The sequence below is a fragment of the Pantherophis guttatus genome, chromosome 2, assembly GCF_059756535.1.
Source record: "Pantherophis guttatus breed Tessera chromosome 2, ASM5975653v1, whole genome shotgun sequence".
Lineage (NCBI taxonomy): Eukaryota > Metazoa > Chordata > Lepidosauria > Squamata > Colubridae > Pantherophis > Pantherophis guttatus.
The window spans coordinates 9,935,988-9,962,343 of NC_142064.1; the positions used below are offsets into that span (position 1 = coordinate 9,935,988).

The 26,356-nt window shown below is 46.9% G+C and overlaps 1 protein-coding gene across 2 annotated transcripts in view; it reads right to left on the reverse strand.

The window, feature by feature from the left end:
* Positions 1-25,976, reverse strand: part of PSTPIP2 (proline-serine-threonine phosphatase interacting protein 2) — a 60,658-nt gene extending 34,682 nt beyond the window's left edge. Inside the window, exon 1 of one of the 2 annotated variants that reach the window (XM_034403887.3) lies at positions 25,688-25,976. In XM_034403887.3, coding sequence (XP_034259778.2) covers positions 25,688-25,813 — 126 coding nt within the window. In that variant the 5' untranslated portion in view covers positions 25,814-25,976. Of the gene's footprint in view, positions 1-15,472; positions 16,441-25,687 lie in introns of those variants that run through there. The other variant, XM_034403888.3, reaches the window with a different exon arrangement.
* Positions 25,977-26,356: the final 380 nt, after the last annotated feature.

Below are 26,356 nucleotides of genomic sequence, written 5' to 3' on the forward strand. Positions count from 1 at the left end.
CAGAGCTAGGATGGAGCTTCGCTAGCAATGGTGGCTCTTCTGTCCCAAGGATCAGCCCACAGATTTCCACTGCTCTGCTCTCCTCTGCCTTCTGTGCATCCATGCATCAGGCACTGGACCCAGCTGTTCCTCCTGTTGCTCATCAGCCACCTCCAGACCTGGGGACTGCTGATTCTCCGTCTGAGGGCTGATGGATGGCCTAGGCTCCACCTCTGTCTCTCTCGCTCTCTGCCAGCTCCATTCCTTCTTCCCCCTCGCAGCTCTCATGTTGCCTTGATGCTGACCCTGATTCCCACACCTCTTCCTCCTCTGATTCAGCTGCTGGAGGGACCGGCAGCCAACAAACCACAACACACTTATTGTTGTGACTCCGACCCCTGAGGCCGACTTATCGGAGGGAGAAGGAGTTGGCCAGGCCTCCCTCTCCAGGACCCTCCTCTCTGGCAATGCCTCAGGTGTCTCCTGAAGGAGAAGAGATTGGCCAGGAGCCAGGTATCTCCTCGCAGTCGGACAGTGACGGAGATAAGTCTTGGCTGGATCCACGCCAGCATCGGAGAGACAAGCGCACGCAGCAGAAAAGGAGGCGTGCCAGAGATTAAGCTGAGTACTGGACCACACCCCACAAGGGATAAAAGGGGGTGAGGTGGCCATTCAGATTCTGTGACTGACAAAACTAAACTACTAGCGAGTCACATTGTATCTTTGAAACAACGTTATCTGCCTTGGATTTAATACGGACTGGACTTGACAATTCTTGAACTGTATGTATCTTGTTTGGGTTTATCTGATGGAGGAACAACCCCTCCCTCTATGAGTAAAGTTCTTGGAAAGCAGCTACTGGGTTGCTGCCAATCCTCTTATCTAAAGAATTTGTTGTCTGCAAGTTTTATTTAACCCCTGGCTGTCTGTTTGTGTGCGTGTGTGAGACGGGGACAGAACACTTATATATATGTGGCTGCCTTGATGCTGACCCCTCCCCCCTGCCAGAGAATGAAATATTTTAGGGAATATTAAAAGAGGCAGAATATTATATTTTCCCAAAGGAGAAACGGCGAAAAATCTTAACAAAGGCAGAAAGCAGCCCCACTCTTCCTGCCATAGGAAATCTAAGAAGCTTGAAGAGGCTGGCATTTAGGAATGCAGATTTTGTATCACTTCAGAACGACTGGGCCAATCTACTCACAAACAAAACACCTTCAGCCACAAGGTCCCCCAGGCTGGAGCTGATAGGATTAAGAATTTGCATTCCCCCACCCAGCTCCAAGGACAGGACATGACCTTTAGGACATAATAGGATTAACCCACCTCCATTGAAATAGTAAAAGACACAAGGCTCACTACATTGCACAACCCCCTGGAGCATCTCAATCACAAAACCCCAGAACCTTATAAAAATCCATCCACTCACTCAGCCATTTTGTCCGCCACCCCGGAAACATTTCTGCTGTCACTGAAGTTTCTGGAAAACCAAATAAACAGAGACCTTCTTTCCTTGCAGCCAGCCTCCATTTTAATTTCAGCGTTTTTCTTCCGGCTTGGAACCGGACTGGATTTTTCTCCCCACAGATGAAAGAGGAAGCCAGATGTTTTCTGCCCCCAAAATGCATTCTCCTAGGAGCCAGGAGGGGGGTCCAAAGATTAAATCACTCTTTTTCAATTTGGGCAGCTTTCTAGATATGTCGAAAGTTTACATAATTCAACTCCCAGAATTCCCAGCCTACGTAGCCCCAACTGGGAATTTTGGGAGGTGGAGTCCTCCTACTTGGAAGCTTCTAGGTTGAGAAACACTACATTAAAGGTTAAACTATTCATAGCCTGGGCCGTTTGGGGGATTATTTCTCGGTAGTGTGGTGAGTTGGCCCTCCCTCAGAAGTTCTCTTTTAAACTTTCAATTTCCTCTAAAGTTTACATAAGAAACCCAAAAGGGCTACTACCGTTTGGAGTACTTCCCTGCCAGCGTGAGAAACAGGCAGTTTTCATTTGAGAATCGAGTCTTAAATCCTTCAACGGATTACCAAGAATCAGAAACAACCGGTACCCATTTCAGAAGACGAGATCTCAACGAAGCTTCTCTCTCTTTAGCCACAAAGTCACTTATTCCAAATTCAACACTTCAGGCTCAGTAGAATAAAAGAGAAGTCGGACTTAATAGAAACATTTGAAGAAAAAAAAAAAGGAACAGATACACACAGAAGAGGCAGAAGCAAGCATGTTGCACAGTACAGGCAGTCCTCGACTTACGACCACAACTGAGCCCAAAGTTTCGGTCGCTCAATGAGACATTTGTTGAGTTTTGCCCCATTTCACGCCTTTTCTTGCCAAAGTTGTTAAGTGAATCGCTGAGGTTGTTCAGTTAGTGACAAGGTCGTTAAATGAATCTGGTTTCCCCATTGATTTAGCTCATCAGAAGGTGGCAAAGGGCGGATTACGTGGCCTTGGGACGTAATGGTAATATTTTTTTTTTGTCTATCATTCAATCGTGTCCGATTTTGGGAGACTGCTAGGATAGGTTCCTGCAGTGTTCTTGGCAAGGTACAGATTAGGCGAGACATGGCTCAAAAACGGTAACTGTGAGAAGAATCTTGAAGTCCTAGTTGACAATCACTTAAATATGAGCCAACAGTGTGCTGCAGCAGCCAAAAAAGCCAATGCAATCCTAAAATACATTAACAAAGGGATAGGATACAGATCACGTGAAGAGGGGGGGGCGAAAGCCCTACTAAGCAGGTATATACAAAAGTATGAAGGTTATTGCTTAACGCATTGTAAGCTTCCCTGAGTCTCCGGAGAAGGGCGGCATATAAATCGAACCAATAAATAAATAAATAAGTGTCAGTACCACTTTATAATGCCTTGGCAAGACCACACTGAAAATACTGCATCCAGTTTTGGTGACTGTAGTGTAAAAAAGATGTAGAGACTCTGGAAAGAGTGCAGAGAAGAGCAACAAAGATTATTAGGGGACTGGAAACTAAAACATATGACTAATAATAATAATAATCACTTTATTGTCATTGTACATATATACACAGTAAACCAGTGGTGGGTTGCCCCCGGTTCGGCCCGGTTCGCAAGAACCGGTAGTAAAACCGGTGGGAGCAGTGGTGGGTTTCAAAATGTTTTACTATCGGTTCTGTGGGTGTGGCTTGGTGGGTGTGGCATGGCATGGCCTGGTGGACGTAGCAGGGGAAGGATAGTGTAAAATCTCCATTCCCACCCCACTCCAGGGGAAGGTTACTGCAAAATCGCCATTTCCTCCCAATCAGCTGGGACTCAGGAAACAGAGAATAGATGGGGGCGGGGCCAGTCAGAATTTTTACTACCGCTTCTCTGAACTACTCAAAATTTCCACTACCGGTTCTCCAGAACTGGTCAGAACCTGCTGAAACCCACCTCTGGGTGGGAGGCCCCGCCTACCGCCCCGGATGTCGTCACCAGCGATCTGAGAAACAAGGCGCGTGGTAAGTAGAACCCACCCCTGCAGTATACCCACACAACAAAATTCACTTAACACCCAAAGATCAGGTCCAACACACATAACAATCCCCAAACACACACCCCACTTACCAAAGGTGCTTTTTCAAGAGGCAATTGGACGTTCTGATTTTTCTTTGAAGACGTTTCACTTCTCAGCCAAGAAGCTTCTTCTGTTCTGAGCTGAAGAAGCTTCCTAGATGAGAAGCGAAAGGTCTTCAAAGAAAAACCAAAAAGTCCAGTTGCCTCTTGAAAAAGCACCTTTGGGACAATCATGAAGTGGATGACGGAGAATCTCCATAGACACTTATATGAAGAAAGGTTGCAGGAAATGACCCAAAGGTGCTTTTTCAGGAGGCAACTGGACTTTCTGGTTTTTTTCTTTTTTCTTTCTTTCTTTTTTTTTTCTTTTCTATCTTTCTTTTTTTTCCAGTCCAACTATGACCTGGATGACTGAGAATCCCTACAGGCTTTTTTGCAGGAATCGGGGTTGTCTAGTCTAGTGGGAAAAAAAAAGATTACGGGCGATACGATAGCAGCATTTCAATATTTGAGGAGCTGCCACAAGAAGAGGGAGTCAACCTATTTTCCAAAGCACCAGAAGGCAGAACAAGAAGCAATGGATGGAAACTAATCAAGGAGAGAAGCAGCTTAGAACTAAGGAGACAGTGAGAACAATTAATCAGTGGAACAACTTTCCTCCAGAAATTGTGAATGCTCCAACAATGGACTCTTTTAAGAAGAAATTGGATAGTCATTTTTCTAGAATGGTATAGGGCAGTGATGGCTAACCTTTTTGCTGTCGCGTGCGAAAAGTGGGGGTCGCGTGGGGGATCGCGGGTGCGGGTGCCCACATCCATAATTCAATGTGCCCCGCCCTCCCGTGCATGCGCACATGATCCCCCCCAACACTTCCCCCTGCGTTTGGCACGCGATGGCACGGTGGGCCCAGTAGGCCCGTTTTTCCCCCTCCCCAGACTCCAGAGGCTTTCTAGAAGCCTGGGGAGGGCAAAAACAGCCTTCCCCATCTCCCCAGAGGCCTTCTGGAGGCCGGAAACAGCCAGTTTCCTGACTTCCGGTGGGACCGGAAGGCCTGAAAATCAGTTGGCTGGTGCGCACTGGAGCTGAGCTAGGGCAACACTTGCGTGCCCACCAATATGGCTCCGCGTGCCACCTGTGGCACCCATGCCATAGGTTCGCCATCAGGGGTATAGGGTCTCCTTCTTGAACAGGGGTTGGACTAGAACAGCGGTCATCAAGCAGTGGTCCGTGAGAAAATTTTGGTGGTCCGCAGAAAAATTATTTGAATTTTATTACACTAAATTAGGGGTCCTCAAACTACAGCCCCTGGGACGGATACATGCAATGAATGTTTGCGTTGCTGCAGAGAGTCTCCCCCTTCGAGGTCTTTTTGTGCGGGTTGGAGGGGGGCAGAAATTCCGACTTAGGGGTCTGCTTCAGCCTCCTGGTGTGGGGCTTTGGGCGAAGGCTGGAGGGAAGAGCCACTGGTGGCGAAGAGCCGGAGGGCCTTGTTCCAGTGAGACTGCATCATGGCCTGGAACTGGTTGACCATCTCAGCCCGCTGAGCCTCCAGGCGCCGGCACCTGGCCTTGCACTCCCGCAGGTCTTCCCTCTGCTTGGAAAGCCTATGCTCCTAGTCCTCAGTGAGGTGCTTCTGCTGAGCCTCCTTCTCGTGGTGGCTGCTTAGCTCCAACAACTGCTTCCTGTAGGGGCCCTAAGGAGCCCGGGTGGGGAGGGGAGGAGTGGCTGGGAGGGGAGGGGCGAGGAGAGGCTGGCAAGGAGCCCCTCGACGTGAGTGACATCGAGTTGGCCATGCCCACCCAGTCACATGACCACCTAGCCACGCCCACCCAGCCGGTCATTACGCACATCATATTAGTGGTCCGCGGGATTTAAAATTAAATTTAAATTTAAAATACCAAGAGCCTTGGTAGTACAGTGGTCTAAAGCACCCTGTTATTAAGACCAGCTGCCTGCAATTACTGCAGGTTCGAATCTCGCCAGGCTCAAGGTCGACTCAGCCTTCCATCCTTTCTAAGGTGGGTAAATTGAGGACCCAGTTTGTGGGGGCAATGATGACTTTGTATAAATATACAAAAGGATGAAGGCTATTGCTTAACGCATTGTAAGCCGCCCTGAGTCTCCGGAGAAGGGCGGCATATAAATCAATTTTTTTTTGAAAAAAAATATGAATTTAGTGGTCCCTGAGGTCCGAAAGATTGGTGACCCCTGGACTAGAAGATTTCCAAGGTCCCTTGGAAGTCTGTTTTTCCGTTCTATTTTGTTAAGGTTTCTGCAGAACAGGGTTACATTGCTTCCTTCTTAGGGCTGAGGGAAAGTGACTGGCCCAAGGTCACCAGCTGCTTTTGTGCCTGACACGGGACAGTCTGTTCAGCAGAAAACATTTGTATCTGGTCATTTGTTCATCTTCAATTTCCGATAAGGTTTAGAAAAATGTAGCCTTTGTGTATCTAGGTTTTTTTTCTCTTCAAACTGTCTTTCTGAAATACAGTATTCATCCAGGCAGACATATCACCTCTTCATCTTTGAGGGAAAGGATAAATGCAAATAATTTATCCAGAGGCTCAGTCCTTTGCTGATTTCCTGCTTTTTGAGTATTCAAATATTTTTGAATATCATTTGCAGCTTCCTTTTTTTTTTTTTTTTTTGCATACCATGCTGGATGTTTTGCATTTCAGTTTTTGAGTAAGACGATGTTTTGGGTTTTTTTTTAAAAAAAATTATTTATTTTGAAGAACTTTGTTTCCTGCTCGCTTTTTCTTCACAGATTTGCTCTTAAACTCCCTGGCAACCTGTGTGACTTTTTGCGCCCTTCCTGCCTTGATATTTTTCTGGAGAGTTTAAAGTGAGTATGGTTTAAAATAATATTTTGGTGTCCTGGCTTCTGTAAGCGGCTTCCTTTTTTTTTTTTTTTTCAACCAAATCCTGTCTTTTGAGGAAGTTTCTCTTGAAGTCTGTCAAATGTGACTTCATTGGCCTTCCGAGGTAATTTTCCAAGCGTAATGTCATTTCAATAGAAAAGAATATTTGTAACTCAGGGTTGAATTGCAGAATCCTTGGTATTTTCTGACGTTTGGAGAGGGGGGGGGAAGTTTCTGGCAGACGTTTGATTACCTAACTAGGCAACGTCATCAGAGCTAGTGAGTGTAGAGTTTGCTCCCTGTTTTTATACAGTAGCTTGCCCATAATGTGACTTGACCAATAGGGACATATTACCACCTATACCAGACTACATTTACTGTATATGCTGGTTTTTTACTTTGAAAGCCTTAATTAAGCATCAGATTACCTGAAAGAAGATTGTCTCTCAGGTGTATGGATTTTTTAAGATCATTTTATGATCCTCTTCCAGAACCTTGAACATTGGGCGCTATCTAACAAAATGAAATTCAATGGTGAAAAAAGTAAGGTTCTACATTTAGGCAAGAAAAACAAAATGCACAGATACAGTATACCTTGCTCAATAGTAGTAATTGTGAGAGGGATCTTGGAGTCCTAGTAAATATGAGCCAACAGTCAGCTGCCAAAAAAGCCAACACAGTTCTAGGCTTGCATAAACAGAGGAATAGAATCAAGATCACGTGAAGTGTTAATACCACTTTATAATGCCTTGGTAAGGCCACACTTGGAATACTGCATCCAGTTTTGGTCACCACGATGTAAAAAAGATGTGGAGACTCTAGAAAGAGTGCAGAGAAGAGCAACAAAGATGATGAGGGGACTGGAGGCTAAAACATATGAAGAACGGTTGCAGGAACTGGGTATGTCTAGTTTGATGAAAAGAAGGACTAGGGAAGACATGATAGCAGTCTTCCGATATCTCAGGGGCTGTCACAGAGAAGAGGGAGTCAAGCTATTCTCCAAAGCCCCTGAGGGCAGGACAAGAAGCAATGGGTGGAAACAAATCAAGGAGAGAAGCAACCTAGAACTAAGGAGAAATTTCCTGACCGTGAGAACAATTAACCGGTGGAACGACTTGCCTCCAGAAGTTGTGAATTCTCCAACACTGGAAGTTTGTAAGAAGATGTTGGATAACCATTTGCCTGAAGTGGTGTACGGTTTCCTGTCTAAGCAGGGGGTTGGACTAGAAGACCTCCAAGGTCCCTTCCAACTCTGTTATTCTATTCTATTCTAACCCACCACCATCAGAGGAGCTGAGAAGGCCCGCTTCAAGGAGGAAAACTTTTTCTGTGATGGCACCCCATTGTCTAAATCAGCATCCCCCAACCCTTTGGGCACCAGAGACGGGTTCCGTGGAGAAAGGTTTTTCCACAGACCGGAGGGGACGTGGTTTCACGTGCTGCCTGCGTCCCACAGATGGGGCTTCGCTTATTTGCGTGGCCCGGTTTCTGGCATGTCATGGCCCAGTTACCGGTCCACGGACCAGGGTTTGGGGACCCCAATCTAAAATGCCCCTCCTGTGAGAATGCAACCAACAGTCACATCCGGATTGTTTCGACATCAGGTGAAGAAGACTTTTTTTGATTTTCCTAGTCTCTTTCATTGTATTTTAGGTTTTTGCTTCTGAACAACACCAGGCCTAGTTTTGCAGGCTGCTTTGATTGAAAATTTTATTTGATCATTTATTTTATTTTTATTTTGGCATTGGTCTAGTACAAACGGCCCAGAGCACTTCAGCAGTTCAGCTATTTAGTGCCATAGGCTAAATAAATAATAAATAAATTGGGTGGTAGAAAGAAAGAAAAAAAGGAAGGAAGGAAGGAAGGAAGGAAGGAAGGAAGGAAGGAAGGAAGGAAGGAAGGAGAGAGAGAGAAAAAAGAAAGAAGAGAGCAAGAGAAAGAAAGAAAAGAAAGACAGAAAGAAAGAAAAAAGCTAGGAGAGAAAGAAAAAAGAAAGAAAAGAAAGAAAGAAAGAAAGAAGAGAGAGGGAGAGGAAGGAAGGAAGGAAGGAAGGAAGGAAGGAAGGAAGGAAGGAAGGAAGGAAGGAAGGAAGGAAGGAAGGAAGGAAGGAGACATAATACAGGTAGACATCAACGGACCATCACAATTGAGCCCAAATTTTATGTTGCTAAGCGAGACACTTGTTCAATGAGTTTGGCCTCCTTTTATGGCCTTTCTTGCCACAGTTGTTAAGTGGATCACTGCAATTGTTAAGTTAGTAACACAGTTGTTAAGTGAATCTGGCTTCTCCCATCGACTTTGCTTGTCAGAAGATCACATGACCCAGGGACACTGCAACCGTCATAAATACGAATCAGTCGCCAAGCATCTAAATTTTGATCACGTGACCACGAGGATGCCACAACAGTCATAAGAGTGAAACATGGTCGTAAGTCGCTTTTTTTCCAGTGCTGTTGTAACTTTGAATGGTCACTAAATTATAACTGTTATAAGTCAAGGACCATCTGTGTTAGATAATAATTCCATCAAGTCAATTTCTGGCACAAAACATAGATGGATTCAAATGTCTTTTTTGGCAAAAAAAAAAAAGGAAATATTCTACAAACATCTTCCAGTCACTTCCAGAAAAAAAAAAATTGTATGCATTCTAAACTCCAAAGTCCAATTCACAAAGCTGAAACACCTCATTTTACTGCTCGTAATAAACTTAAATGTTATCCTTACTCTATACCTGCCTGACCGTTTTTATACCAGGTGTGTCCAACCTGAGGCCCACAGACCACAGGCAGCCCTGGGCAGCTAATTCACGCGGCCAGACAAGATAATAAACATGATATTTAAAAAAACAAAGCAGGTTTGTTATTGCATGATACATTTTACACGTGGACACAAGACAATCCCTCTTCGTTCACGTAAGCCAAAACTCTGGGCAACCGCTGTTTATACAATTTGAGTTTTACTCAAAAATCAGAATTCTGGAACTCCAAAAGGCCTGGAAGCTACTGCAGGCTCCGACAGACAGACCACACAGAACCATGCATGCGGAGAGCGGAAATTTTGATTACAGATTAACAGAGTTGGAAGGGACCTTGTGGGTCATCTAGTCCAACCCCCCCCCTGGGCACAAGCAGGAGACCCTACACCAGTGATGGCTAACCTTTTTGCCATTGCGTGCCAAAAGCAAGGGTCGTGCAAGGGGGGGGGGGTGTTGTGCATGCGCCCACCCATAATTCCATGCGCTCTGCCCTCGCGCATGTGTGCGTGATCCCCCCGCACTCCTCCCGCTTTTGGCCCGCGATGGCACGGTGGGCCCAGTAGGCCCGTTTTTTGCTCTCCCCAGGCTCCGGAGCCTTTCTAGGAGCCTGAGGAGGGTGAAAACAGCCTTCCCCACCCACCCAGGCCCTCCGGAGGCAGGAAACAGCCTGTTTCCCTACTTCCGGTGGGCCCAGAAGGCCCAAAAATCAGCTGGCCAGTGCACGCATGTGTGCCGGTGCTGAGCTCGCGGGCCCACCAATATGGCTCCACGTGCCACCTGTGATAGGTTTGCCATCACGGCCCTACATCATTTCTGACAAATGGCAGTCCAGTCTCTTCTTGAAAGTCTCCAGTGATGAAGCTGGATGGGTATTATCTAGAGCAGGGGTCTCCAACACCTTGGCAACTTTAAGACTTGTGGACTTCAACTCCCAGAATTCCTCAGCCAACAATTATGAATGTCCCCCTGCGCATGCGCCCCGCCCCCACGCATTCACATGCATCCCCCATGCATGTCCATGCCCCCCCACACGCCTGTTTTGGCTTCCAGGTTGGTGCAGGAAGCCTTGGGGGGGGCGCAAACCCCCAAAATACAATGCGAGCGCCCCACGCATGCGCCCCACCCCCGCGTATGCGCAGCAGAAACCCGAAGACTAGCTGGCTGGCGGGAGACACGCATGCATGCATGGTAGGGCTGAACTGGGGCGATGGCTAGAGGACTCTACATGCCACCTGTGGCACACATGCCATAGGTTTTCCATCACGGGTCTAAGGAGTAAAATATATTATATATTATATTGCACAGGTTCGTCTGGTGCACCAATTGCGACCCTCCTTGGATCGGGAGGCTCTCCTCACAGTCACTCATGCCCTTGTCACCTCACGGTTAGATTATTGCAACGCGCTCTACATGGGGCTACCCTTGAAAATGTAAATTTTAATGTAAATTAAATGTAAATTAAATTTAATGTAAAATTTAATTTGTTCTTAACCTGGGGTTTTAAATTTGTCTTGGGCTAAATTGATTTAATTCGATTTTACTTCTGCTCTTAAATTTTTGTATTCTATGTGTTTTATCTTGTGCCTGTTCACCGCCCTGAGTCCTTCGGGAGTAGGGCGGTATATAAATCAAATAAACATAAACATAAAAACATAAACAAAAGTGTTCGGAGACTACAGTTGGTCCAGAATGCAGCCGCGCGAGCTATTGTGGGTGCATCTAGATACACCCACATTACACCAATTCTCCGCGAGCTGCACTGGCTCCCTATCAGTCTCCGGGCGCAATTCAAGGTGTTGGTTATTACCTTTAAAGCCATACATGGCTCAGGACCAGGTTATCTTTGAGACCGCCTTCTACCACGTAGCTCCCAGCGACCGGTAAGATCCAACAGAGTCGGTCTCCTCCGGGTCCCGTCAGCTAAACAATGCTGGCTGGCGGGCCCGTGGCCTTCTCTGTGGCTGCCCCAGCTCTCTGGAACCAGTTACCTCCTGAGGTCCGGACTGCCCCCACCCTACTGGCATTCCGGAAAGCGGTGAAGACCTGGCTCTTCCGGCAGGCCTGGGGCCGTTGATCTCGCTACGGTGATCTTACGACACCCGAATTAGAGTGTATGGCTTTTGATGTTTTTTTTAAAACTTTTGTATGGGATATTGTTCGCATGGTTTTATTCTTTGTTGTAAGCCGCCCAGAGTCCTTCGGGAGCTGGGCGGCATAAAAATGCGACTAATAAATAAATAAGAAGCTACCATCTGTCCCCAATCCATGCGCTTAACTGAATCAGGAGAGCGTGACTGAACCGTTTCTATAATTTCTTAATTTCTTCAGAGCCTACAGGAAATCAGTGTTTCTTTAAACCTAGAAAGGCCACAGGTCGTGGCAGGTCGTCCTCGAACCTTACGACCACAAGGGAGCCCAAAATTTCTGTTGTTAAGTGAGGCATTCAGTGTTCAGTGAATGTTGCCCCATTCTACAACCTTTCCGGCCGCAGTTGTTAAGTGTGAATCACTGCAGTAAGTTATATTTAGTAGCATGGTGGTTAAGTGAATTTGACTTCCCCGCTGACTTTGCTCATCAGGAGGTCACAAAAAGGGATCCTGTGACTCTGGGACAGTGTCGTAAATATGAGTCAGATGCAGAGGTGGGCGGCACATGAATTAACAACCGGTTCACCCAGCACCAAAAATGAGAGCATCAAAAATGCTTGTTTTGCACACGTCTTCTACACACATGTGCGGCCTTCTATGCATGTCCTTTGTTCTCAGGTGCGGCCTGCATGCATGCATGCGGCTTAAAAAACACAGCTATATAGGACGGAATAGCGGGGGTGGGGGGGCAGGGGGTGGGGGGGCAGGGGGTGGGCCCACCCACCCCACCCACCCCACCCACCCCACCCACCCCACCCACCCCACCCGCAGGTCACAACTACTGCTTCGCCTGAACCTGTCCGAACCAGCACTGGTCAGATGTCAAGCATCTGAATTTTGATAATGTGACCATGGGAATTGTTGTGGCTCCGTTGCCTGAGCCTGGGCTATCGACAAATGCAGACTCTGAGAGTGAGGAAGAGGAGTTGGCAAGGCCTCCCTCTCCAGGACCCTCCTCTCTGGCAATGCCTCCGGAGGACACCGAAGGCCAAAAGATAGGCTCAGAGTCAAGCACGTCCCTGGAGCCACAGGTGGACAGCGACAAAGGAGATAAGTGCTGGCTGGACCCTCGCCAGAGGCGCAGGGAGAAGCGTGCGCAGCAGAGGGGAAGGCATGCCAGAGATTAGCTGAGTCACTGGACCACACCCCACAGGGTATAAATGTGGGTGTGGTGGCCGGTTCAGTTTGTGACGAGCAAAAACTAGAAATAATCCATGATCTCTGCGTTACTGGACTTTGCCTGCTTTATCGGACTGCATTTGGATTAATCCTTGTATTGTTGAAAACTCTGCCTGTTTTATCGGAATGCTGGCAGTCTAATCTTTGTTTTGTGTGAGTAAAGTCTGAACTGGCAGCTAGCCACTGAGTTGCTGCCAGCTTTATTTTCAAAGAATTTTGTCGTGTGGCTTATTAACTCCGGGCCATCTGTGGGGATGCGTGAGTGGAACGGGGACAGAACAGGAATGCCACCATGGTCTTAAGTGTGAAAACCGGGTCACAAAGTCACATTTTTCAGGGCCGTTGTAACTTTGAACGGTCACTGAATGAACTGTTGCAAATCGAGGATTGCCTGCACTTTCTAAATAACCTGGAGAGCCTCTGTGGGAGAGACCTCCCCATCAGCCACAACCAGACCAAGCATAATGCCATTGGAAACTAAGCGCCACAGCACATGAGCTGGGATTACAGTACCACCCACTCCGTGATTGGCATAACCCTAAATGCCAAATAAAAGCCCCTTTCGACGTAAACCATGATTGGCACATCCTTCGACCCATAAGGCTCACGTTCACACAAAATAAAATCAAGTTACTCCAGCTGGCTTGATTCAGCTCACATCTACACCTCCCAGCCCTCCTTCACCTGTCTGCTGCGTCAACCCACCTGCAGGCTTCGCTACCAATCGGAAATGGTTCAGAATCAGAATCATCAGAATCAGAATAGAGCTGAAGGGACCTTGGAGGTCTTCTAGTCCAGCCCACTGCTCAAGCAGGAGAAATGGTATAAGTTCTGGTATTTCAGACAAGTGGCTGTCCAGGCTCTTCTTAAAAACCTCCAGTGATGAAGCACCCAAAACTTCTGGTGGCAAGTCGTTCCACGGCTTAATTCTCCTCCCTATTAGGAAGTTCCTCCTTAATTCCAGGTTCCTTGATTAGTTTCCATCCATTGTTTCTTGTCCTGCCTTCTGGTGCTTTGGAAGATAGATTGACCCCCCCCTCTTTGTGGCGGCCCCTCAAATACCGGAAGAGTGCTATCAATGCAGTACTGCAGGCTGCCTGCAATTTGGCAGTTCGATTCTCACCAGGCTCAAGGTTGACTCAGCCTTCCATCCTTCTGAGGTGAGTAGAATGAGGACCCAGATTGTTGGGGGTAAGAGGCTGACTCTGTAAACTGCTTAGAGAGGGCTGTAAAAGCACTATGAAGCGGTATATAAGTCGAAAGTGCTTAGTTGTAAGTCACTATCTGCATGGTGGCACAGTGGTTAAAATGCAGCGTTGCCAACTTAACTCTGCCACAGACTGAGTTCGATCCTGACTGGTTCAAGGTTGACTCAGCCTTCCATCCTTTCCGAGGTGGGTAAAATGAGGACCCAGATTGTTGGGGGCAATAGGCTGACTCTGTAAACCACTTGCAGAGGGCTGTAAATCCCTGTGAAGCGGTATATAGGTCTAATGGCTATTGCTATTGCCCTTCCTTCCTTCCTTCCTTCCTTCCTTCCTTCCTTCCTTCCTTCCTTCCTTCCTTCCTTCTTTGCTGTGGTGGTGCAGTGGTTAGAATGCAGTACTGCAGGCCAACTCTGACCACTGTCTGGAGTTCAATCCTGATCGGTTCAAGGTTGACTCAACCTTCCATCCTTCTGAGGTGGGTAAAATGAGGACCCAGATTGTTGGGGGCAATAGGCTGACTCTGTAAACTGCTTAGAGAGGACTGTAAAGCACTGTAAAGCAGTGTATAAGTCTAAGTGCCATTGTTATGGCTCAATGGCTAAAGACACTGAGCTGGTCAATCAGAAAGGTCGGTGGTTGGAATCCCTAGTACAGGACTTCTGTGTGAGCAGGGGGTTGGACTAGATGACCACCAAAGTCCCTTCCAACTCTGTTACTGTTATTGCTCTCATGTGCCCCCTAGTCCTTTTTTTCTCTAGACTGGCCATACCCACCCAGTTCCTGCCATCCTTCTTCATATGTTTTGGTCTCCAGCCCATTATTTATTATTTATTAGTTTGATTTATATGCCGCCCTTCTCCGGAGACTCAGGGCGGCTTACAATGCGTTAAGCAATAGCCTTCATACTTTTGTATATACCTGCTTAGTAGGGCTCCCCCCCCACCCCGCCAAGCGGTGTTCTTTTTTTATACAAAGTCAGCTTATTGCCCCCACAAACTGGGTCCTCATTTTTACCTACCTCGAAAGGATGGAAGGCTGAGTCAACCTTGAGCCTGGTGAGATTCGAACTCGCAGTAATTGCAGGCAGCTGGCAACTTAAGTGCTACTTTAACAGCAGTTTAGTCCACTGCACCACCAAGGCTCCTCTCTTTCAGCATCTTACTTGCTCTTCTCTGCGCTTTTTCCAAAACATCTTTTTTTTTTTTTTTTGTAAAGCGCTTTCCAAAATTCTCCCCATACAAAGTGAAACCGCCCCCAGCGCATCGTGAGAACCAGGTCCCGAGCCGCCAAGTTGCCGTCCCGGTTCCCTAAACAGCGTTTCGTCGTCCCCGGTTCCCACCCTGGTACGGTTCCCATTTAGGAAAGGCGAGGAGGTCGGAGGATCCCCACTCACCAGGGCGGCGCTGCCCCAATCCCAACCCCCACCCCTTACCCAGGCGCCAGCTTCCCCAAGCGGGCGCCCGCTGCTTCTCTCTCCCCCCCCCCCGCCTGCGATTTCCTTTCCAGCCTCTTTTACAGAGTTGGAACTTGGAAGGGACCTTAGAGGTCATCTAGTCCAACCCTCCCCCCCCCCGCCTGCCCAAGCAGGAGAGCCTACACCGTTTCTGAGCAATGGCAGTCCAATGGGGGTCCCTCCGGAGCAGCCGTCCACCACCCCACCCCGGCATCAGCAGCCACGGCCCGGCGGGGGGCTCCTTGGGCGATCCCCGCCCGCCAAGGCGCAGGGTCTCCCCCGGATCCCGGTGGCTGTAGGTGCAAAGTGGGGACCCCCCCCCCCACAGCTCCCCCAGCCCAGCCGGTGCTCACCCAGAAGTTGTCCTTAAAGAGGGTTTCCCGCATCGCGGCTGCTGGGCGGCCCGAGGGGGCGAAGGCAAGGGCGAGGCTGGGATCCAAGGTCTGGCTCTGGCCGCCCTCCTGTCCTGGCGCGGCGGGGCTCCCCCGTTTCCTCCCTCCCAAGGGACGGGCGGGCCCGCCGGCCGAGTCTCCGCCCGCCCGCCCGCCGGCTTGACACCCAGGCGCCGGGGGGCCGAAGGGCGGGGTGGGGATGGAGGGTGGGGGGGACGGCCGAGCCGACGGTCGCGGGCGAAGAAAAGGCTCCTGTCTCGCGTGGGGAGGGGTGAGGAGGGGGCTTTCTCTTTCTTCGCGACCGCCCTGCGAGGGAGGCTGGGCGGACGGACGGGGGGAAGAGAGGGAGAGGGAGGGAGAAAGAGAGAGGAAGAGAGTGGGGGAGAGGGAAAGAGAGAGAGAGAGAGAGAAAGAGGAAAAGAGAGAGAAAGAGGGGGAGAGCAAGAGAGAGGGAGGGAGGGAGAGAGAGAGAGAGAAAGAGAGGGAAAGAGGGCGAGAGAAAGAGAGAGGGGGAAGAGAGAGAAAGAGAGGGAGAGAGAGAAAAAGAGAGGGAGAGAGAAAGAGGGGGGAGAGAAAGAGGGGGAGAGCAAGAGAGAGAGAGGGAGGGAGAGAGAGAGAAAGAGGGAGAGAAAGAGACGGAAAGAGGGCGAGAGGAAGAGAGAGGGGGGAAGAGAGAGAGAAAGAGAGGGGGAGAGAGAAAGAGAGAAAGAGGAAGAGAGAAAGAGAGGGGGGAGAAAAAGGGGGAGAGCAAGAGAGAGGGAGAGAGGGAGAGAGAAAGAGGGAGAGAAAGAGAGGGAAAGAGGGAGAGAGAAAGAGAGAGGGGGAAGAGAGAGAAAGAGAGGGAGAGAGAAAAAGAGAGGGAGAAAGAAAGAGGGCAAGAGAAAGAGGGGGAGAGCAAGAGAGAGAGAAGGAGAGAGAAAGAGGGAGAGAAAGAGAGGGAAAGAGGGCAAAAAAAGAGAGAGGGGAAGAGAGAGAGAAAGAGAGAAAAAGAGGGAGAGAGAGAGAAAGAGGGGGAGAGGAAGAGAGACAAAGAGAGAGAGGGGGAGAGAGAGAGAAGCTGGGGCAGACTCCCTCCCCCCAAAGGCACCCGGGTCGCTGGCGAGGAGGAGGAGAAGAGTGGCCGCCGGCTGCCTTCTTTTTTTCCTTTGCGAGTCTGCGGCTGGCTTTTTACACAATCGCAACTCTCAAATACATTTCTGGGGAAGGCCGGTTGTTGAAGCTTGACTCAGCAGCCTTTGGGGAACGAGGCTCTGCGATTGGTGGTGGGAGGTGGGTGGGGGTGGAGATCAGCGGGCTGGAAGTTTAAAAAAAAAGTTTTTAAAAGTTTTTTTATATATATATATATTGATAGTTATCTTTCATCAAGGAGAAGATTTGTAGTTGAATGGTGGGGGTCCTGGGTGCTCTCTGAGGGTGGTGGTTTTCCTGCAGACGTTTCAATACCCAACTGGATGTCATTATCAGTGATAGAAGGAAGTGGGGCTTGTGGCAGAGAGGAGGCAGAGGACTGTGGGGTCCTTGGTGCTCTCTGAGGGTGGTGGTTTTCTTGCAGACGTTTTATCACCCAACTAGGTAACATCATCAGGGTGATAAGGGGGTGGGGTTTGCTTTTTGTTTATTCACAGCGCACTGTCTGTAAATATTCTTAGCCCTGATGATGTTACCTAGTTTGGGTAATCTGCAAGAAAACAACCCAGCTCAGAGAGCACCAAGGAGCCCTTAAGTTTTTAAATTTAGAAAACTTTTAAAACTTTTTTTAAAAGTTTTTAAAACTCCCTCTTCTACTCTATTGCAAAGAAAGCTGCGGGGCTGTTGCATTCAGGAGAATTTGTCAGGAATCCAGGTCTGTATAAGGGCTTTGAGCCCCCTCTCTGAGGGAGATGAGCGATTTAATTAATTTAATTAATTTAATTTAATTAATTAAATTTATATGCCGCCCCTCTCCGAAGACTCAGGGCGGCTCACAATACATTTAAAAAATCATTATAAAAAGACATTGAAAAATTAAAAAACATTAAAAACTCATTCACACCATTCATGGCCGGATCTCACCAGATCACAGAAGCGAGATCAACGGCCCCAGGCCTGCCGGAATAGCCAGGTCTTCACCGCTTTTCGGAAGGCCAATAGGGTGGGGCAGTCTGGACCTCAGGAGGTAACTGGTTCCAGAGAGCTGGGGCAGCCACAGAGAAGGCCCTCCCCCATGGGCCCGCCAGCCGACATTTTTTAGAAGCATGAACTAGAAATAAATTAGCTTCGTCTGCCTCCATGCCCACCAGTTCCAAGAAGGGTGCCTCTGAGCATGTCTAGAATGACGGCCAGTTCCAAAAGCGCGAGAAAAGAGCAGTGAAAAAAAACCGAAGGTGATACAGGAAGAGGGAGTGGAACAGGTACTGGAGGAATTACAAAACGATCCTTTGCTTTCATAGAATCACAGGCTGCGTTCAGGTCACACAAGAATAACAGAGTTGGAAGGGACCTTGGAGGTCTTCTAGTCCAGCCCCCTGCTTAGGTAAGAAACCTTACACCAGTGATGGCGAACCTTTTTGCCGTCGCATGCCAAAAGCGGGGGGATCACGGGGAGGGGGGTCGCACACGCGTGTGCCCACACCCATAATTCAATGCGCCCCATCCCCCTCTGCATGCGCGCATGACCCCTCCCTGTGCTCTCCCCGCTTTTGGCACGCGATGGCACAGTGGGCCCAGTAGGCCCATTTTTCGCCCTCTCCAGGCTCCAGAGGCTTTCTTGGAGCCTGGGGAGGGCAAAAATGGCCTTCCCTACCCCCCGGAGGCCGGAAACAGCCCGTTTCCCAACTTCCGGTGAACCCGGAAGGCCCGAAAATCAGCTGGCCAGCGCACGCATGCACCCTGGAGCTGAGGTAGGGCAACGCTCGCGTGCCCACAGATATGGCTCCACATGCCACCTGTGCCGTAGGTTCGCCATCACGGCCCTACACCGTTTCAGACAAATGGCTGTCCGATCTCTTCTTAAAAACCTGCAGTGTTGGAGCACCCGTAACTTCTGAAGACAACTTCTGTTTCACCGATTAATTGTTCTTATTGTCAGGATTATTTTTTTTCTTAGTTCTAGGTTGTTTAACAACACGGTTGTTAAGTGAATCTGGTTGGCTTTGCTTGTCAAAAAGGTCACAAAAGGGGATTACGTGACCCCTGGGACACTACAATCGTCATAAATATGAGTCAATTGCTAAGCATCTGGATTTTGATCCCATGAGCACAGGGAGGCCGCAACGGTCATAAGTGTGGAACATGGTCATAAGCAGGGGTGAAATGTAAAATGTGTTACTACCGGTTCTGTGGGCGTGGCTTGGTGTGTGTGTGGGGGGGGTAATGTGACTGGGTGGGCGTGGCCAACTTTTTTTTTTTTTTTTTACTTTTCAAAGTATTTTTTCTAATGCTTTGAAAAGCCTCTGACAATCAGGCAACTCAGCTGGGATCCTCAGAGACTTTAAAAGCATTTTTTTTACCACCTCTTCGGCCAAGTGGTTGCAGAAAAAAATGCTTTGAAAAGCCTCTGAGGATCCCAGCTGAGCCGTCCAATCATCAGGCTTTTTTTTTTTTTACTTTTAAAAGCCATTTTTTCGTCAGAAGAGGTTGTAGAAAAAATGCTTTTAAAAGTTAAAAAAAAAAAGCCTCTGATGATCCTGTGGCTCAGCTGGGCATAGTGGGGGAGGGGCGCAGGGATTTTTGCTACCGGTTCTCCAAACCACCCACCACCATTGCTACCAGATCGGGCGATCCGGTCCGAACCGGGAGCATTTCACCCCTGGTCATAAGTCACTTTTTTCAGTGCCCTTGTAACTCTGAATGGTCACTAAATGAACTGTTGTGGGTCGAGGATTTACCTGTATGCTAGGTTAAAACGTTGGCCATTTTAACGGACTGCCTGCAGTTCATGTGTGTTGTGCAAAGTGTCAGCGTAGACACCATCCTTAATTTAGCCATGGTTTATTTCATCATGGTTTTACGCAGCCCGGCTATCGGGGTTTGCTCAACCAACTGGACGATAACTACTCTTACGGACAAAGTTGCGCATCGCACAATTCAAATGAGATTGGTTTTACTCCTCTTTCTAATAACTCTTGACAAAAAGTCCATCGACTGCACACAAAATTAGAATTATGATAGAAGAGAGGGAGGTATGGAGTTCATTTGCATCTCCAGAATGTAATTAGCCCACAATTATGCTTCTTTTCGTCATCTTTCCAAAGTCGGGTCTATACTTAGAAAATTGCTATAAATCTTCAGCCACAAGGCTTGTTCCTTGAGCAAGCTGCAATTTCTGATTCCACGCTGTCTTACCACAACGATAAATATACTTGTACAAGCAAAACCCAGTAGAAAATAACAAGCTGCAGCTGTTAGAATCAGAATTGCAAGAATTATAATCTGCGGCACGTTAAAAAGAATAAAGACTTTTTTTTAATGGAACAATTTAGGATAATGTTACAATACAACGTTAATATATAATATATTTTAATCTCTCTCTCTCTCTCTCTCTCTTTCTCTCTCTCATTCTCTCTCTCATTCTCTCTCTCTGTCTCCCTCCCTCCCTCCCCCATCTCTCTTTCTCTTCCCTCTCGTCTTTCCAGGAGATAAAATCAGTGTTGCTCTGGGCAGAGTTTGGAATTTAATTAATAACTTCCCAAGAATTGTCTGAGGAAATGATGGGGGCATTTTGCTCAGACTGGCAGGCCCTTTAAAAGCTATAAATTTCTTTTACTAAACTATTTTAACTGGAGATCAAAGAAACTTCAACAACTCCTCATTAAACCTCCCTGTACTTTCATCCATAATTTCAAAGAGTTCCTGCTTAACGAGTTAATTAGTCATTTGTGGGTGGGGCACATGTGTCTACTTCAGCCGTTCTCAAGTTGAGACCTACTGGAGTTTGACTGCGGGCAGGTAGTCCTCGACTTATGACCGCAATTGAGCCCAGAATTTCTGTGGCTGAGCGAGACAGTTCTTAAGTGAGTTTTGCCTCATTTCAAGTCCTTTTTTGCCACCGTTGTTCGGAGAATCACTTGTCAAGTTAGTAACATGGGCATTAAGTGAATCTGGCTTCCCCATGGCTTGTCGGAAGGTCGCAAGAGGTGATGACATGACCCCAGGACACTGTAACCGTCATAAATATGAGTCAGTGGCTAAGCATCTGAATTTCGATCACGTGACCACCGGGATGCTGCATCCATTGTATGAAAAACGGTCATAAGTCAATACAGGTAGTCCTCGAATAACGACCACAATGGTATAGGTTTTCCTGCTTCAGCAAAGGTTTGGACTAGAAGATCTCCAAGGTCCATTCCATTATTCTGTTATTCTAGGATAACACACTATGGACAAAATTCTGCCCTGCAGTAGTGGCCAAAATTGTGGAAACCTTTTGGGAAAAGTGTATTTTTGAGGTATGATGGCTAATAACACCACTTTTCTTTGGAGTTTGAAGATAATCCTATTCCACTGCTGGAATGGCCTGGGAATAGCCCAGACCTTAACCCAATTGAAAATCTATGGAGCCAAGTAAAGAAACCTGTTAGCCAGAAGCAACCCAGCAATAAAACCCAGTTCATAGAAGCCATCATTCCATCTTGGTTTCACATGATAACAGCTACGGAACTAAAAGACTTGGTTCGCTCCATGGGAAGACGTTGTAAGGCCGTCATTCATGCTAAAGGTTACCCAACTAAGTATTAACTGACATGGGGATCATTTTTGTATATCTCGTTTTTTCTAGGGTGAGAATTTTTGTATATCTCGTTTTTTCTAGGTGTTTCACTTTTCTTCTTTATACTGTAACTGCTATTCTAATAGCAAATCCTTCATAAAAGTGATTGCATTACATTCTTGATTCAATTATCTTTCTATTGATATATAATTTTATGGTGCTACTTCAAAAAAAAAAGTGGTGTTATTAGCTAGTTTTAGAAAATACACTTTTATTTATTTATTTATTTGATTTGATTTGATTTTTATACCACCCTTCTCCCGAAGGACTCAGGGCGGTGAACAGTTAAAATACCATACATATAAAACGTGAATATAAGATGATTAAGCCAATTTGGTTCATCGGTTAAGAATCTTCAGCATAAAGATTTTGAACAATTAGAAGAGATTTATGCCAGCCCGGCTTGGTGAAATAGAAAGGTCTTAAGGGCACGACGGAAAGTACGAAGATCTGGGATCATTTGTATCCCTGGAGATAACCTGTTCCAAAGGGTAGGTTCCAAACTTTTCCCAAAAAGGTTCCCACAATTTTGGCCGCTGCTGTAGAATGTGTGATGTTTGCTGCTCCTAACACAGAAGCCATAAACTGAGAAAAGGAGGCAGTACAATTGTAATTACACACACACACACACACACACACACACACACACACACACACACACCATATCCTTGTGGCTGCAATAGGCAGGAATGTCTGCATTGCACTTCGTAAGATCTGGAAAAGGGCAGGTCTCAATTAGCCAACCGCACTCATTAGCATAGAATGGAAACTCTACCTGTCCTTCCTGTAACAAGGATTAGCAGCGTTACTAAAAATACAGCTGAACAACGCGGAAGGTCACCCAGGAGAATTTTGGTTCCATGTTAAAGAGTCATGAGGAAAAGCTCCCTCGTGCCTCTGGTTGCTGAGCATGGAAAACAGAATATTAGAGTATTCTGAATAGGAAAACAAAGAGAGCTTGGAGAAGAGTCGGCAAGTAGAGGGATCCAATCAAGACAGAGGTGAATTTCAGCAGGTTCTGACCAGTTCTGGAGAACCGGTAGCGGAAATTTTGAGTAGTTCGGAGAACCGGTAGTAAAAATTCTGACTGGCCCCGTCCCCATCTATTCTCTGCCTCCCGAGTCCCAGCTGATCGGGAGGGAATGGGGATTTTGCAGTAACTTCCCCCTGGAGTGGGGAAGGAATGGAGATTTTACAGTATCCTTCCCCTGGGGTGGGGAGGGAATGGAGATTTTACAGTATCCTTCCCCTGGAGTGGGGAGGGAATGGAGATTTTACAGTATCCTTCCCCTGCCACGCCCACCAAGCCACACCCACCAAGCCATGCCACGCCCTCCAAGCCACACCCACAGAACCGGTAGTAACAAATTTTGAAACCACCACTGAATCAAGATCAAGGGAGGTACTAATACCACTCTATAAAGCAGGAGTCAGCAACCTTAAACACTCAAAAGAGCCATTTGGACCTCTTTCCCACAGAAAAGAAAACACCGGGAGCCACAAAACCCTTCCCGTGCCTGACTATTTCTTGAGCGGCCACAAAACTAGCATATGGAGTTGAATTAAACATTCTGTTTTCTTCTGAAACTTTTCTTTTCTTGGATTTATCCATGGTTGGCCTACTGGGGATCGAAAAGCTCAATAAATCATGTGCCGGGGGGTGGGGGTGTGTGTCGCACATTGGCGGTTGTGATGCCTATTTTGAGCGACGGAGCCACTGAAGAGGGATGAAAGAGCCACATGCGGCTCCAGAGCCGCAGGTTGCTGACCCCTGCTATAAAGCCTTAGTAAGATCACATCTAGAATATTGTATTCAGTTGAGACTCTAGAAAGAGTGCAGAGAAGAGCAACCAGGATGATTAGGGCAGGGGTGAAATGCTCCCGGTTTGGACCGGATCGCCTGATCCGGTAGCGATGGAGGCGGGTGGTTCGGAAAACCGGTAGCAAAAATCCCTGCTCACCCCCATTGCCCAGCTGAGCCACGCAATCATCAGAGGCTTTTTAAAAATTATTTTTAAAAGTATTTTTTTCTAAAACCTCTTTGGCTGAAAAAATGCTTTTAAAAGTAAAAAAAAAAAAAAGCCTCTGATGATCCCGCAGCTCAGCTGGGATCGTCAGAGGCTTCAAAAAAAAAAAAGAAAGAAAGAATGAAAGCCTCTGCTGATCAGGCAACTCAGCTGGGATCATCAGAGGCTTTTAAAAGCATTTTTAAATGCCGAAGAGGTTGTAGAAAAAATGGTTTTAAAAGTAAAAAAAAAAAAAAAGTTGGCCACGCTCACTCAGTCATATTACCCCCCACACACACCAAGCCACGCCCACAGAACCAGTAGTAACAAATTTTACATTTCACCACTGGATTAGGGGACTGGAGGCTAAAAAGATACGATGAACGGTTGCCGGAACCATCCAGGTCTTGGTTGTCCCAAAGGTGCTTTTTTTCAAGAGATAAACTGGACTTTCTGGTTTTTCTTTGAAGACGTTTCGCTTCGCATCGAAGAAGCTTCTTCAGCTCTCACAGTTAAATTGACCCGGGTGTTTGCAAGAGGTGGAAAAATTAAGTCAAGATCATGGGCACCATGAGGCGATTGGAGTTCCACCCATTTTTAATTTCTTTTTTTAATGTCCTTCAAGGACCTTCTGTGGTTCAGGAAGGACTGGATCTTGGATTACCATCCTGACTTCTAATGATCTTCTAGCAGTGTTTCTCAGCCTCAGGAACGAAGATTTGTGGACTTCAACTCCCAGAATTCCCCAGCCAGCTGGGAAAGAAGGCTGGGGAATTCTGGGAATTGAAATCCACCCATCTCAAAGTTACTGAGAAACCTTCATTGAAAGCCTTCATTCTAAGCAGGAACTCTCCAAAGAACTAGGAAAGGTAACACTTAAAAATTTACCTTGAAATATATGATTTATATAGGGTGTCTAAAGCACCCTGTTATTAAGACAAGCTGCCTGCAATTACTGTAAGTTCGAATCTCACCAGGCTCAAGGTTGACTCAGCCTTCCATCCTTTCTAAGGTAGGTAAATTGAGGACCCAGTTTGTGGGGGCAATAAGCTGACTTTGTATAAATATACAAAAGGATGAAGGCTATTGCTTAGCGCATTGTAAGCCGCCCTAAGTCTCCGGAGAAGGGCGGCATATAAATCAAATTAAAAAAACAAAATGATCCACTTAATACCATGTTTCCCCGAAAATAAGCCCTCCCCAGAAAATAAGACCTCCCCAAAAATATTCAAACATATGCGCAGCCTGTCTCCGCCATTTCCTCTGGTTAGGGTTAGGGAGACAGAGCTGGAAATCAGGTAAGATGACAAGAGGAGCCCCGTCTTGCTCCACGCACCCCGAAATAATAAGACCTCCCCGAAAATAAGGCCAAGTGCTTATTTCGGGGTTCAAAAAAAATCATAAAACAGGGTCTTATTTTCGGGGAAACACGGTAATCATCCTATCTGTAGGGATGGTTAGCTGGGTCAGAATTAGCCTTTCGTTTTAACCTTCGTGGACCACAGGTAGTCCTTGACTTACAACAGTTCATTTAGTGAGAACCGGCACTGAAAAAAGGATCTTAGGATCATTTTTCACACTTAACAATCATGGCAGCATCGCTATGACCACGTGATCAAAATTCAGATGCTTGGCAACTGACTCACATTTATGACGGATGCAGTGTCCTGGGGTCATTTTTGCGACTTTCTGATGAGCAAAGTCAATGGGGAAGCCAGATTCACTTAACAACTGGGTTACTAACAACCACAGCAATTTACTTAACAAATATGGCATGAAATGTCATAAAATGGGGCAAAACTCATGGTCGTAAGTTGAGGACAACCTGTATGTTGTAGAAATCCCTTGATGGGGAAAAAGTAGGAGATGGATGAAGCTGAACCCCCATTTCAGAGGTGGTTATGTGCTTGCTTTAAATCATAATCTTGAAGTCTGGCTTCAATTCCTTCCCCCTTAAATATTTCTCAAGGTTGACTCAGCCTTCCATCCTTCCGAGGTAGGTAAAATGAGGACCCGGATTATAGGGGCAATAAGCTGATTTTGTATAAAAAAGAACACCGCTTAGCAGGGCCCAAAAGCCCTACTAAGCAGGTATATACAAAAGTATGAAGGCTATTGCTTAACGCATTGTAAGCCGCCCTGAGTCTCCAGAGAAGGGCGGCATATAAATCGAACTAATAAATAAATAATAAATAATTTCTCAATTTGAGATTCATTTGCTTTCCTCTTACCAAGGTTTTTGGCCCGTCGTGTATCTGCTGTCACAGATTTCTTATTGTAAAGGATATTTGGGGTGTTGTTTCACTAGAACTCAAGCCTATCATCTGCTTTGCACAGGTTGTGGATGTCCTAGACAAGCCCAGACAGAGACGCATGGCTCGAAATTAAATTCTTCATCCAAGACCAATTGTAGCTGTTCCTTACCTCCTTCGGTAAAGCTGTTTCCTTTGAGAACGTCCTTCCCGTGACAGAAAATGTATTCCAGAGTAACTCCATGCTTCCTTTGCTGTCTTCTCTCCCTCCTGCAGTTGAGACGTTGCGGTGGGACATCAGCAACGGGTGTGTGCTTGGGCTCAAGGTGATTTATCCACCGGTAAAATACGACAGCCACCTCCAACGTTGTCTATGGAGCAAGATCGGAGATAGGGAAAACCCAAACACACTCCCTGCTTATAATTTCCTGCAACCTCTTTGATAATCCAAAAAAAAAAAACCTTCGTCACAGAGAAATAGGAAGGAGAGGCACATCCCAACCGAAACTGTTGGCAATCGTACAAACGGGAGGGACATTTAAAAGGGGCATTCCCCAGCCCACGATATGCTCAATGGAGAAAACGCCATGTGCAGGTGTGATGAAAACGTCATGGAAATGCATCCTGTGTATAAAAACAGTGGGGGCTTTGATGGCGTGGCTCTGGCCACCATCTTGGATATTCCGACTCTTCCTCACTCATATTATCGGGAAAAAATAGAAAGAAGGAGTGCTGGCAGTAGTGAAATGTAAAATTTGTTACTACCAGTTCTGTGGGCGTGGCTTGGTGGGGAGGGATAATGTGACTGGGTGGGCGTGGCCAACTTTAAAAAAAAAGTTTT